General features: G+C 36.2%; 1 protein-coding gene across 2 annotated transcripts in view; it reads left to right on the plus strand.

Annotated features, from left to right (window-relative positions):
- The window catches only part of LOC107716160 (tyrosine-protein phosphatase non-receptor type 22-like), a 24,613-nt gene continuing 8,967 nt past the window's right edge, over positions 1-15,646 (plus strand). The window contains exons 1-18 of one of the 2 annotated variants that reach the window (XM_016522520.1): positions 1-438; positions 3,063-3,171; positions 4,066-4,142; positions 4,303-4,398; positions 4,560-4,598; positions 4,868-4,939; positions 5,763-5,822; positions 6,364-6,506; positions 7,341-7,407; positions 7,503-7,580; positions 7,672-7,752; positions 7,920-8,035; positions 11,262-11,833; positions 11,918-12,007; positions 12,668-12,739; positions 12,820-12,891; positions 12,982-13,109; positions 13,216-13,243. In XM_016522520.1, the coding sequence (XP_016378006.1) occupies positions 337-438; positions 3,063-3,171; positions 4,066-4,142; positions 4,303-4,398; positions 4,560-4,598; positions 4,868-4,939; positions 5,763-5,822; positions 6,364-6,506; positions 7,341-7,407; positions 7,503-7,580; positions 7,672-7,752; positions 7,920-8,035; positions 11,262-11,833; positions 11,918-12,007; positions 12,668-12,739; positions 12,820-12,891; positions 12,982-13,109; positions 13,216-13,243 (2,002 nt within the window). In that variant the 5' untranslated portion in view covers positions 1-336. The remainder of the gene's footprint in view (positions 439-3,062; positions 3,172-4,065; positions 4,143-4,302; positions 4,399-4,559; positions 4,599-4,867; positions 4,940-5,762; positions 5,823-6,363; positions 6,507-7,340; positions 7,408-7,502; positions 7,581-7,671; positions 7,753-7,919; positions 8,036-11,261; positions 11,834-11,917; positions 12,008-12,667; positions 12,740-12,819; positions 12,892-12,981; positions 13,110-13,215; positions 13,244-15,646) is intronic. The other variant, XM_016522521.1, reaches the window with a different exon arrangement.

A 15,646-nucleotide genomic window follows, 5' to 3' on the forward strand; every position in this document is an offset into this window, starting at 1 on the left:
GTTGGACAGAAAGAAACAGGCAGGCAGAGAAAAAGAGAGAAGGCCGCAGAACAGACAATAAACAGTACTAGGTATGCAACAATGAAAAAAGCGAGAGAAACTGAAGAGAGAGATGAAGGGCGGAGAGGGTCACAGTGATACTTAGAGTTGACCACAGAACCTGTGAACTGTTGCTGCCACTGCTTCCGTGACGACACTTCGCACAGTTCCTCTACTCAACTACAGACCTACAAGAGACACACAGAGAGAAAGTGAAATATGGACTCCTTTCAGAAGCCCAACGATCTCCTCAATCTCTGACATGACAGAGGAAGCTGCTGTGTCACACATCATGCCATGGATGCCCAAGCCCACATTCTGAGGGACCTATTGGTCAAAATCGCAAGCAAGGAAGCAGAAGAGGAAGGGGCAGAGAACGGCTTTGCTGGAGAGTTTTTGGTAAGTTATTAACAAAATGGCAGGGTTTCGTTCGAGACAAAGAAAATACGTTCTCAGATGTTCAGATTCATGTTATGTGACAACACATAGTTTGCAAAAGATACCAACGTACACCTGTATGGGGTAGCTGTATGCTAGGCTTAAAACAATCTTGCTTTTTTACATTACATGCAATGTTTGTGCGGCAATGTGAAGATTTGTAAATGAATGGACTGAGATAATAAAAATATTAGCATTGCATGTGCCAAAAGTAAGCTAAAAATAAAACATGTCTGGGCAGCGAGTTGATGCAAAGGCTTAAATGGCTAAGCGTGGACTTCCTCTTCTTAATACAGTGCCTCTCACTTTAGGCTTTTGTACAAGACGTTTTAAACCTGGTGTGGTTATTTATTACCAAACTAATTTATTATTGAATCTATGGATGACTGTCTACAACAAGGGACTTTTTGGACCCCACTTCTGCTTAGATTTGTTTCCAAAATAACCTTCATATGCTATTTCCCTCAAATGTCAACTGTTAGATATCCATGTGAACAGTCATGGTGACTGAGAGGAAGTTACTCATGACCCATGCTGAGCTGTTGACTCAAACTTAGCAATACAAAAATGAAAAAATTCAAAAATGCTTGTTCTCTTATGATGTTTTATTATTATTATTATTATTATTATTATTATTATTATTATTATTATTATTATTATTATTATTATTATTATTATTATTATTATTATTATTATTATTATTATTATTATTATTATTATTATTATTATTATTATTATTTAAAAAAACAAAACAAAAACAAAGTGCTTTACTATTTTTTTACTTTCTTGTAAAACAGTAAATTCGAAAATTCATGGATATCAACAATTATATATATTTTAGCATTACAAATACTACTGTGACTAAAGAGATTACACATACTGGTGGATTATCCATTACATAAACAAAAAATAAATAAATAATAATGATTATGGTAATCACCAATACTGTTAGTTTAGGGTAGCTGTAGCACAAACCTTACATTGGGTGGTGGTGGTCTAATGAATTTGTTAAGCACTGTACATAAACATACATATCTGTATGGGCTAGATATATTTATTAATATATGAAACCATTCCAATTTCTAATAGATTTCATGTATGTCTTTATTTCATATGACAAACATTTTGTATATGTACATTTATTACATATATTACATTTATGTATGGGTGTAAATGAAAATATCGAGCATATATATTTTAGGAAGCATATTTTGGGGTCATTAGCATCAAAATGTTTTAAAACCATTGCTGTAAAAGAAGGTTACAACACTGGATTGTCATACGACACACGATTGCCATGTATGACAACTAAAAAATACCATCACTTAATTTTTAAGGCTTAAAAATGTATCACCAAGTTACATGTTACTCTTGTATCTATAACTAAAATGTATACCTTAAAAATGTATCACCAAGTTACATGCTACTCTTGTATCTATAACTCAGTAAAGCGTGACACATCTGTACACATTTGCTAAACCCTGAAGTACCAAACAGATTTTAGGCCTGTCTTTGCCACTACAGCTTTATCCTGTCCTGCTGAACAAAACATGCTCTTTAGTCCAGGCTGAACGCTACAGAGTGTCTTTTATAGTCGTCAGCAGCTGCAAAGTGTTCAGTTTGTGTCTTTATACAGATTTTCCCATTGTGAAACCAGGCCACGAGGAAGGCCCTGTATGTCCCGTCTGCTTTCTCAATCGCATGAAGTGGTCTCTTCCTACTCCGATTAAAAAAAGCACTTTCAGACATGCTGCTCTATTATCTCTGTCAAACTTCTGCCAAACAAGACTTCTGCCATAATAGTGATTCGACTCGCTCACTAATAGAGTGTTTACAGGAAGAGAAACTGTCTATTTGGCAGGGCATGCAAATCTAAGTTCCCATCACACTGGTCCTCACTGCTGGACTGCAATTTATGCCCACACAAGGGACATCAATGTAGAGAAATGTCAGAGCCCAGTCTCACTGTACAAAACTCTTGGACAAAACATGAGGGTTTCCCACAGTGGGAGGGGCTGGTTCCTCATAGGCAGTCCTGCCTGTTTCGACTCAGAGATCCCATGCTAATTACTCAGCTTGCTATATTGCTCACTGTCTGTTGGGCTCATAAGGGTTCTCGTAAGCTCAGCTGTGGTCGGAAAGTCTCTTGGTCTGATCAAGGTGCTTGTGCGCAGAGAGACACACAGTTGAGCGATGGTACATCCCACATGCATATTGTGGCAGTCACACACACTCACGCATACACAGACAGACTTTTCTAGTTTTCACAAATCTTAACCACAGGGCTGTAAAGTGCTTTAGTGCTTTTCCACAGGGCTTTAGTCTGTTAGTATCAGATCACAGTATCACAGTATCACAGTTGAGATGTCAAATACATGGCAAATAAGATCGTTTCAAACACAGAAGGTTTTCTTACTCTGCTTTGTCTTTTAAAATAATATCAGTATTGACAGCTCAGCCCTGAACATATGGCTTGGACTACCTGCAATATAAGCAGAAAATAAAATGATGAGAGAATACAAAAGTTTTATAGCACAAACTTATACAAAATCATAACTGAATCTTTTGTAAATTGTTCAAAACAGAAACTGAAGAGACAGTCTACTAAATATCGTGCGGAGAAGACATACCCCACCACAGTTGCGGACAAACAAGACAATGTGAAGAAGAACAGATACAAAGACATTGTTCCCTGTGAGTATCCCATTTGACATCTGACTAAACTATAGTACAGTACAGTATACTATACCATAATATACTGTACCGTACTATTTTCTACAATATATTATACCCACTAAGCACACATACAGTGCATCTGGAAAGCTAATATCTGTGTACTAATATCTGATAAACATTTTTAAAAAAGCAGATTTACATACACTATAAAAATATCCTGTTACATTTAAGGAAAAAAACAGCAATTATGGTTGCCAGAAATTCAGCATAAAAAAACATGGAAAATGTTTCAGGTATGTTCAAATGTTCTGACTGTATATTTTACAACATAAACGTACATTTCATTAAGTTATATAATGTTAAAATACCAGTCTGCATGAAGTACCAAAATCTCCTTATACTGATAAATATACTGATAACTACTAGCGTATGGTGTCAAAATAGAAAACCACATGATGAATCGCAAGTGGCTTGTTGTCTATAATAAAAGGCCAATGCTTGTACGTAAACGGTGCACAGGGTCATACACACAGAAACAAAACACCATCAGTGTAACACACAACACTAAAATAATGCAATAAACATCAACTAAATAACAGGAAATGTAACACAAACACCTTAATGCACTGATAACAAAAATATGTTTTTTTTTTTTACGTAAAATATATTCATGTGATGTGTCATGCAGGGACTGGGAATGTCCTTGTACGGTTTGTGTGCTGTCTGGGTATATTATACCGTAAAATATTATATTTCATCATAGTAGACAATGCTAAAGACAAACATGGATGTGGGAGATGAACACAAGATTTGTGAAAGTGGCAGTTACATAAAAAACCATGGAAAGTGTTGATTGTGAAGATTACAGAAACAAGATGTGCTAGAGATGCTGATGGCTGTATTTTCTCACAGTTGATCACAGCAGAGTGAAGCTCTCCCTCATCACATCCAAACATGACACAGATTACATCAATGCTAGTTTCATTAAGGTAAGGAAGTGCAAGAAAGATCTCAAGCTATACACATTTTACCAGATTTGAAGAGTATACAACTATACACTGATCAGATTAAACAGAACATGTAATGCTTAAACAATAACTGACAAAATATCAGTGCGATTCAGGAGGATTCAGTTCTGTTTTATTTCAGGGAGTGTTGGGCTCTAGGGCGTATATTGCCACACAAGGCCCGCTGCCAAACACTGTGCTTGACTTCTGGAGGATGCTTTGGGAATACAATGTGCAGGTAAGCGCTTGGTTATGAACATTTCACACACATTCCACTTCCTGTAGAAAACAGGTTCAACCTGTTAGGTGAGCTTTGGGTGAGATCTCAGGCCAAGGAGAAACATTCACACAATGAAATCTACAGAAATGCCTCTATAATATCTCACTCGCTCTCTGCAGGTTATTGTGATGGCTTGCCGGGAGTTTGAAATGGGAAGGGTAAGTTGTAACTGACAGTGTGTTATAGGGGAAATGTTGACAGTCACGGTGTTTTAAAGTAAACATTTTTTATTAACCACATCCTCAGAATGGTGAGGCAATGCATCAAGCATGTCATTTTCTTCTACTTCTTTTTTTATCTTGAGCTCCCACCCTTTCAAAACTTTTGATACGGTTACAGTGCTGCCATGCACTCCGCGTAGAAATTCTCATAGAGTAGACAGAAGCAAGCAGTTGAGACTGAATGCTGCTTTTCCTCTTTCTTTCAGAAAAAATGTGAGCGTTACTGGCCGGAGTCAAAGGATGAAGTGTTTGTGTGTGAGCCCTTTACCATATACTATGTAAGAAACACCTCTTCCCTCACTCACACCAAACTTCCTGTCCTTGTGTTGTGTTTTATTTGCGCTTACACACACACATCTGTTCAAGCCCGATTCTCAGTATTCACGCAGTATCTAAAACACTACATATTGAACCACTAAGTACGATGTTGCGTTCTTTCACAATGTCACTATATTTTATTGGTATGTTGACATTTATAACAAACAAAAATGTTACCGTTTAAAAAAACACATTATCAGTACTATCAGGGCTCACAAATGATCAGTACTATATTGGTTATTGGTATCAGTCTAAACTGAATATTTAATTGTGCAAGGTTATTTGCTTTATTTAGATTACCTTTTTTATAGGACTCACCTGCATTAATAAAAGTTGGTTTTAATATAAAGTAATATTTTGTATAGATTATTCAGAGGTGTTTCACCTGTATTTTGAATTAGGAAATGCCTGTAAACGTAATGGATAATGGCAGAAAATCACCGGTACCTTTTTATTCTTTTTTTTTAGTTTATCTTTAAAACACTAGTAAATGTAGTAACACTTCTGAATGTAATCTTTAGCAAATCTCAAAATGAATATCAATGTTTCATATTGTACTTCATAATTTTGTGCTGCATGCTTAAATTCACTTGTAGCACTTAAAAAAATGTTTATTTTTAGTTTATTTATCTCTTAAAAACAATAATGTTATATTTAAGGGTTGTACATTCTGCACCTTTTAGCACTATGGTTTTCACTATTGAATAATATTAGCCAACATATTATCTGCAATTTACTGATCCAATGAGCATTCAAGTCATGTACATGTTTGATTTTGTCCAGGAGTCTGATGAGAATAAGGGAGAATATTTGACACGGACACTGAAGGTGACATTTAAACAAGTAAGTAACATTTCTTTGATCTTGACTTCACCGCACTGAAAAATATGTTAGTTTACCCTATTTTACAGGCTTTATAGTTTATACGAAAAGATTGTACATTTAGTTAAATGTTTTTATTGCTTTTTATCCTTGCTTTTAAAATAAAACAATTTAAAAATCAAATTTTCCCCAATGTCCTGACTAGTTGTTTGCCATTAAATAACTGCTTTATAAACTGATCGCTGGATGTGTTCACACTTCAGTCAAGTTTAATAAGCTTTAAAAATATTGCTTTAGGTCAAACATTTTGTCGTGGTGACCTATGACCCGTTCATAGATTTTCCCTTGAAAATGTCATTGCGTAAGAGTAGAAGTATTCAGCTTTAATAGTCAAAAAGTTCAGACTGTACAGACACTGTAGTGGAACAAACATAAACACAGACAGGTGCTGACATTTCAGCAGATGTTTTGTAGTGATGAAAGAAAACCACCAAAATGTGGTGGTTTAAAAACCAGGTTACCAGAATAAACAAACAGTCTATATTACACCGGTTATTTTTAGGTGTCTCGGACACTGAAACAGCTGCACTATGTGAACTGGCCAGATCACGGAGTACCCGACTCCATTCCTGCCATCCTGGAGCTGCTGCAGGACATGCGGATTTACCAGGATCATGACGAGATTCCCATCTGTATTCACTGCAGGTAAATGCCTCTATTTGCTGTGATGGACTGTTAGGATTGATTTTTACAATGACTGCATTTGAGGGCTAATCAGATCAGTCTGAGGTCATATTGTGGCCATGGTGTAATTTTTGGTGGCCATGAATGCAAGATACTGATACAAACAGGTTGTTTGTATCGGTAACCAAGGAAGAAGCCCACCTCCGTTTTTTACACAGGAAATGTGTTGGTGGTTGACCAACAACAAGCAAATGCCCCAGCAAGTATCTGCACTACTGCTAACACTGAGTTACAATGCCAGTTAATGCTATTCAGAAAGACTTTACATATCAAACAAGCTAGTGAATGAATCTACTGCCACATTTATATATAAATATATACTACAATTATGTTTCTGTTTTCAATTATTTTCATGTTGTGGCTGATAGCTGACATTAATTAATTTCAATACTACTTGGTCTAAAGAAATGACAAATAAAATAATGGAAAATATATAATTAAAATATATATGTTTTAAATGCTACAAGTGAATCTGTCATCAAATTATAATGCATAGTATGAAAATGGATATTTGTTTTGAAATTAGCTAAAGATTAGCTACATTCAACAGTGTTATTCAACTATTAATGCTGTAAAGATTAACTTTAAAAAGTTTTTCTACACAGAATATTCTGAGCACCTTATAGGCAGCTCATTGACTTGAAATTTTCCATCACTCCACAGCAGTGTTATGTAGAAAACTGCAACTCATATACTACACTCATACTACACTCAAGGGTGTAAGTTGCTCAAATGTAAGAAAAGAGAATTGTGTTTTCACTGTGGCTCATTCTATTGGAACTCTTGGATTTGCAGTGCAGGCTGTGGACGAACAGGTGCATTGTGTGCCATTGACTATACCTGGAATCTACTGAAGAGACAGGTAAGAGTTCAAAACATCTTATTGAAGCTTTCATTATACTGGCACAATATAATCTATATTCTGACAAGTTGTTGATCTTATTTGCTCTTGTTTAGATGATACCAGAGAATTTCAGTATCTTTGAACTGGTAAAGGACATGCGTACACAGAGGCCCTCTGTGGTTCAGACTAAGGTAACCAACTTAGTTTCTTAAATTGCCATCATCAATAAAAACAAAAAGTCTCCATTTTCTTAAATAATTAAATAATTTATTCTCCTCATAGGAACAATATGAACTAGTATACAGGACCATCAAATTGCTGTTTGAGAGATATCTGGCAGCAATGGATGAACCAAACAGAGAGGTTAGATAAGCCATCATTATTACTCACTCTTTATTTACATAAATACACAATTTTATTTCCCATTGATTTTGCTTCCCAGTTATGATCCATTATACAACATTTGCTGACCTTATATGGCATGCAGCTTTGCATTCTTAAATTAACAATTTAATTTGATCATCGATCAGGTCCCAGCTTCCCCCTCTCCTGTCACCTTAAGTAGTGGGAGTGAGCTCTCAGATTTCAGCGACTCCGAATCAGAGACTGGGACAGACTTCAGAGCGTTGCTTCAAACTGAGCACAGGTATGAGGAAATATCTCCTTTTAATATAATTTATCCACATTTTAAAGGAATAGTTCACCCAAAAACAAACATTCTGTCATTATTTATTCATGCTCATGAGGGTGAATAAATATTCATTTTTGGCTGATGTAATTTCTGCTCTAATAACATCACTAAGGATTATATATATATATATATATATATATGGACAACTTTAAAGGCGATTTTCTCAATATTTTTTATTTTTTTGCACCCTCAGATTCCAGATTTTCAGTTGTATATATATAATAGTTGTATCTCGGCCAAATATAGTCCCATCCTAACAAACCATACATCAATGGAAAGCTTATTTATTCAGCTTTCAGATGATGTATAAATCTCAATTACAAAAAAATTGACCCTTATGACTGGTTTTGTGGTCCAGGGTCACACACACACATATCACATATATATATATATATATATATAGTGGGCCTGTCCCAAAACCAACATTTGCGGTCTTTGCACTTGAACACTTGTGTACTTACAAGACATATTTCCTGTATTTGGCCCATGTGGTCAAGACAGGTCTGTGTAGAACTTATTATTACCTGATGGAACACACTACAGCATAGTGCTGTAAAAATGTAAGTGAAATTTTGTGTAAGTTTATACATTTTTATTTTCAGTTCTTTGCACTTTGAAATAAACATTCTGTTCAGCAGTTCCTATGTAACAGAAGACAATTTTTGTGGTGACTCTAAGTGATAAGCAGTTTCAAAAGCAGTTGCAAACATTTTACAAAATACACATACCCATCTCTGCACTAATTCAATGTTAAACACTTTTTTTACTAACAAATTTTGTAACATCTAAGTAATTTAACTTACACTGGAAAGTTTTACTTGACATCTCACCATTTTGGGCTATCCTTGTTCCTGAACATAATGTGTTACACTTAGCCTCAAATACCACACCAAAGTGCTATTAGAGATTTAGTGTGCATCAAGGACACTGAGCTTTAGCATTTTTCAGATCTGGGACAGTCTTTTGCACTTATTTCCTGCTGCATACACGCATTCTCAAGTGGCCAAGATAATAATTGTGGGTACTGGGACAGGCCCAATAATTGTTCCCAAGAGGTTTCTCCAAACACTCCTTAAATGTCATCAACAGTCTTGAATTGTTTCATGTCAAAGGGTAATTTCACAATTGGCTGGTTTGGTTCGATTAAAACGTGCGATTACTCTGCTAGTGTGGTTCATTTGAAAAGTATGAACATTGCCATACGAACCTTGGTGCGCACCAAACAAATGGACCGAGACCTCCTGAAAAGGTGTGCCTCGGTGCACTTCCAAACAAACTCTGATGCAGTTTCAATGAAATATGAACGGAACGTGGACCAAATACATCTAACAAATCAAAACAGGAAGTGATGTGACAAATGCGACCATAAAAAGGACTGAACGCTTAAGAATACCTGGTTCTTCTTGTCATATGATCTATGGTGTTTATTACAGTTCAGTGAAGGAATCGGAACTGCCGTCTCCTTGCAGCAGATCTCTGTGTGTGCAACAGAGGAATTCCTGGTGCTGTTTTGATTCCTTTACACAATTTAGAAGCTCTTTGTGAGTTATTAGCTGGTAAAAATATGTATACACTAGTGCTGTCAAAATTAGTGTGTTAACGCACGCGATAATTTTTTTTCAGTTTAACGCATTAAACATATTTAACGCAATTAATGCAGGGGTGGAGCTAGGGTTGGCCACACCACTCACAACTGCTGCTTCTGTCTCTTTTTTCTTGACAAGAATTGCGTTTATTTAGATGCGGAACGTCTTTACGACCACTTCACCTCAGCGCCAAGCTCTAGTCAAACGAGCGTGGAAAAGATACAGGTGATAAGGGAGCTTCAGCAGAACAACAGTGAACTGCGGTCAGATGAGATGTTGTCAGGCCATATGTCAAATGATTTTTCCTGTCCTGTCAGCCATTATACTGTGCTCGTAGCCCATACTCTTCAATTGCACGTACAAATGCGGTGGCGTGTGCTCTATTATATTAAGCACTATATTATATTAAAGCGCAAATGAAACTACGAGCACGCAATGTCGTAGTTATGTCGTCAGTTAAGACATGAAGTCATGAAGTAAGGTGATTAAAGCTGCCTTAAAACTGCATGTATGTTAGTATGTGTTATATATGAGTCACATTTAATAAAATGTCTCTGAAATGCAGTGGTTTTCAAAACTGTCCTGGAGCAGCCCAACACTGTCTCCCAATCTAACACACCCGATTCAACTCGTCAGCTCATTAGTAGAGACTTTAAGACCTGAGGTGGGTCAGAAAAGCTAAAGAGTTCAGCAGTGGCAGCTCATAAAGCAGCCAAAATAACCTAATAACCCAGCTGCTGTGATGACTGCTAATCAAAGAACAAAAGAAAAAAGAGCTTTAAAGATCCATCTATATTTAATTTAGAATTTAGTGTTTGATAACTTTATTCAATTTCTGTATATTTCCTATTTGCTGAAGTGCACAGGTAGCTAAATATGACATTTATTATAATGGGTTTATGTGAAGATTGTTTTAAGTTCACTTTAAATGTTTTAAGTTCACTTTTAAATGTTAAAATTGATAGCTCTCAATTATACTGTAATGTTGAATGGCTAAATATTAGGGGGAAAAAACAATTTCCTAGAGACATCGGTAGTATTGGTATCAGTGATACTCACATTCAGACATAAAAAACATGCCACTAAACTAATATAAAAAAAATATACTGTCTTTATGTTGTTTCTACATTAATTTGAAGATTGAATGTAAAATTATTGCAATATTAAAGTATATTTTAAAACTTTAATGTTAGGTGGGATTAATCGCAGTTAATTTCAGAAAAAATGTGTGATTAATTCGTTTTTTTTATTTTTATTGATTGACAGCACTAGTACACACATATAATGAGTGCATTCAGCCCAGCACACATCAGTTTGGGATGTTTGTGTAAATTCGTAACATATACGTCATAAATGCTGTCCAATCAGGTTGTGACCGTATCCTTATGCCTTTTATTTTGTATCTTTAGGTTCGGTTTAAAGAAAGACAGCGTGAAAGCTAAGCGAACTAGGACTAAATGTTTAATTTTAGTTTTTTTGGTCCAGACCAAAAGAACCAAGAGAACAAAACTGCAAGTGTAAACACACTCTAAGACACATTGTGACTGTCTTTGTTGTATTCCTGATCATAATAAAATCTTTCACTGTTGTGATAGGAATGAGATGGAAATTCCAATGGATGAACTCAATCATGTCACAGACAAAGTCACTTCTTGGCCACAGCCTTATTCACAACCATTCAGTCAAGAGGTCTTCTACACAAAACTCAATCCTGAAGACATGCTCAATACAACGAGTGAATGGGCCCAGATTAAAGATCAGAGGTTATTCATAGCACCAACTCCTCAAACAGACTTTACAACCCATGGATCTCAAAGAACTGAGCCATCCACCAGCTTCAACACTGATCTCACCCAAGCTGCATGTTCAAACTATCCCATCAGCCTAGTACCTGAGCTGAGACCGAGTATGAAGCATCTGGAGTGTGCAGAAAACCAAGATGTCAGTTCTGCTGCCAAAGACCACAACCCTATTATCCCCAGCACAGTCTGCTTCACTGTGGAAGATCCTTATTTTGGTCCTGAGTCTCCACCAGGTAGCGACAATCACAGTGTTATGGACACTATGATTCGTGAACCATGGATGGAGAACCCTTGTTTCACAATACCTAGTTTAGCTCTTAATAATCAGGTGTTAGAACTGCCAAAACATGACTGCAAAGACAAAGGTATGACTATTTTAACAACTGATTTTCTGAAAAACTATGATGAATCACTTGATGATGATTTCCTGTTTTATAATTTGAATAAAGGTGCAAATACACCTTCATCTGATGAAGACACCCCTCCTCCTTTGCCAGAGCGAACCCCTGAGTCATTTATACTGGCAGATGAAATTAATGGTTAGTCCAACTTAAGGTCTAAATGTATATCCTTACCAATGCTTTTTTAGTTGTATTTTATATACTATTACAGTATTTTTTATTAACATTTTGAACTGGCTTTTGTTTTTATATGTTCAGTTTTCATTTTAATGTTAGTAATAGTATGTGATGTTGTCATTTTTATTAGATCTTGCTTTTAATACTTCTATTTAGCTTTAATTTATTTGATTTCAGTTTTAGTTTCCGTAATTTGGTAAGCCTTTATGTATAATGTATCATTAAGGTATTCATAATTCACTGAAATGCATTATATCTTTACATAAATTATTGTAAACAAATTAAAATGCATTACAACATTTGCAGATTCCATTGTTTATCATGTATTTTAATGCATTAATTAAATAAAATGAAGTATTATAATGTAAAGCATTATATAGGCCTCAAGAAAAGTGTTACCTGAAATTTTAGTACTTATTTATTTCTATTTAATATTTATATCTTCTATGATTTCAACTTTATTTATTAGCTATAGTTACAATAACAACACTGATTCTCACTTGAATAAACTGACATTTCAAGACATAGGCTACAACATATACAAATGGTCCAGTACATTTTCTATTAAATTTCTTAAAATATTTTTTAAACCTATACCACAATATATGGTCTTGTTTCCAGATATCAGTGAAAACACCGAGATGTTGACATTGATGATCCCAACCAGCTCAGACTCTGAGAGCGTCAACAGAGGTGAGAATTATGCACACTTGAAAATTTGTGTATAGATTTGATGGACAGCACCTGTAAATGATCCCGTTTTCTCTAAAAAGACAGCCTGCCCTCACCTGTTCCCCCACTGCCTGAAAGAACTCCAGAGTCTTTTGAAATGGCCACGGATGAGGGTATGACAAAATGGGCAGGGATGAATCCATAACAAATTTCATCTGGTCACTTCTTAGTTACTTATCAAATTGTCATCTAATTTCCAACAGATCTGGTACAAAATGTGACACAGGAAAAGCCACAGGATGTCATAATGAGAGTTGGGAAATCTCTAGAATGGTCTGGGCAAACTAATGAAGCTCAGACAGACGTGAAACGATCTTGGTCCAGGAGCAAGGTGAGAGGAAGCAGGGTGTATAGACTAATGAATAATTTCAGCCTATTAATAGAACACACCAGGCTAAACAATATAATCGTAAATAAAATTATTTTCTTTATTTCAGAGCTTAAAATTTAGAATGTCACTTCCTGGTAAGTCAGTCATATATACAGTGGAGATCAAAATTAGAGAACAACCTGCAATTTTCTAAATTTCAAGGTCACTGCTTAGTCATATTTGAAGTTATTCTAACAGGAGTAAGAGGGCAGTTTTTTATGCATATTTCATTAATTGTATTCAGAAGCACAGTATTAAAAACCTAAAAGAGATATTTGAAAAAGAACTCTGATCAAAATTAGAGAACACTTACAGAAACCTACAAGTTATTGGTGTTTATCTGGCACCTGGTGCTAATTTCCTTAATTATAATGACAAATCCTATTTAACTGGCAGTATTCCTCTAATTTTCACTGAGATTGCAAGATGGCAGGCCGCTCTAAGGTGACTGAAACCCTTCAACAGGAGGCAGTCCAGATGAAGGCCAAAGGGATGACCCTTTCAGCCACTGCACGAGAGGCTGGTCGTTCCAAATGTGTGATTTCTAGAATATTGCAGCTGTACAATGACACTAATTCATTCAAGTCCCCCAAAAAGGCTGTGCAAAGACAAATGCACAAGAAGACAGGATAATTCGGAGACACTCAATGGGGAATCGGTTCAACGCTGCAGCTGGAATTGCTCGCCAGTTTAGCGATGAACAGGGTATGGATCTGTCTCGGCACGTTTAAAGGGGTCCTATTATGCTCTTTTACAAAGTCTTGATTTTGTTTTGGGGGTGTACTAGAACATGCTCTCATGCTTGGTGGTTCGAAAAACGCATTATTTTTCACATAAGTTACATTATTATAATACCTTTCTCCCCAGCCTGGCACAAATGGCTCGATTAGTTCCGGGTTTGATGAAGGCCCGCCTTCCGAAAAAATAAATGTGTTGTGATTGGTTAGCGGTCTCAGTGCGTTGTGATTGGTGAACAGCTTAGACGGTGTTTCAATACTGCTCCGCCCCTTGCCAAAGCAGCAAGTTCTGTCTGCTCCGGTATAGTTAAGGATGGCGTCAATATTGCCATATCAATTTGAGCCGGATTCAGACCCCGAGAATATTGAACAAGAGGATCGCGCAGAATCTTTGGACGCACGGATATTGCAAGACATATAAGAGTGGTAATGTTATTGTTGTTGTTGTTGTTTTTTTTGGCTAAATCACGTTTTAGATGGGATGTCAACAACCGCTTAAAAATAACTGCATTTACTATGTACAGATAAGTGCATATATATTATGTTTATTATTCTTTAATTCTAACATTATAACATGAATTGCAGCGAAACTGTTATACAGTTGAACTTACTTATACCATAGTCCAGTGTTTCCCACAGACTTGCACTCTCTATTTGTGGCGGCATATATATGCAAATTCATTCTCTGCCAGCAGGAGGCAGTGCAGTGCTCATGTTTATTCAATGAAGTCAAAGCCTTTTGAAAAATCTATTTGTGATGGTCAGTTTTGATATTGTGGCGGGCGCCACAAATAAATCAATGTATGGGAAACACTGTAGTCTCATAATTGAAGTGTAAATTCTGCAGATTACATCATTCTCCAGTATTGTACTGTCAGCAATTTACAAAAACGTTTTCATAATTGTAATAGGGATGTTCATTTGAACCGTTTAACCGGTTAACCGACCGTAAGAATTTTGACCGATTAATACAATCAGTTAAACGTGTTTCAACGGCCGCTTTATCGCATCCAGTGTAGACAGACTTTAGCTGTTGCGGAATGGCGAGACAATTGTCGCGTCTGGTGTAGACACGGTGTTACTCACCTATCGAGAAGAAACAAAGCAACGTCGGCGTCCGATCTCAGGCCTTCCCGCTCCTTGAGTTCTCTCCAGCGCTGGAAAGGTGATCCGATATTTATCCGCCATTTTCCTCTTTTGTTTTTTATCCGCTATCTCTATCTTTCTGTCGCTAATGTCCATCCTGTGCACTGAGCGTTTTCTCCTCCACATCATGAGTAGACACGCCCCTTACTGCTGATTGACTACAAGTTTGTTTTGGTACTCGGCCCAACTCAGTTTTCTAAAGCGTTTTCTAAATCGCTACGCTTATAAAAAAAAATTGTTTTTTAGGGAGAAAAAACATAAGTCGCGTGTATAAGTGGCATTTTATTGTTTCATTCAGAAATAGGCCTAATGCCCACGCGAAATGTTTACAAACATTATAACACTGTAAACATAGCTAGGCTATTTTAGTTCCCCTCACTCCACAACAAATCCTTTCAATTAACAGTATTTAGAAAAGAACAAGAATTAAAAATATAAGAAGTTATAGCAATATAAACGACAAGCCAAAACAAATTAATTTAGGCTAAAAGGAAACTGAAACCAACGTTGGATCTCTCATTCCACACAAAATCAAATGTTTCCGTATTCGCGATGTATTTGAATAGCAAATTATTATTTACTATGTAGCCTACTTCACTCACGTTCCAATATCCA

The sequence above is a fragment of the Sinocyclocheilus rhinocerous genome, unplaced genomic scaffold (genome assembly GCF_001515625.1).
Source record: "Sinocyclocheilus rhinocerous isolate Xijiao unplaced genomic scaffold, SAMN03320098_v1.1 scaffold148, whole genome shotgun sequence".
Taxonomy (NCBI): Eukaryota; Metazoa; Chordata; class Actinopteri; order Cypriniformes; family Cyprinidae; genus Sinocyclocheilus; species Sinocyclocheilus rhinocerous.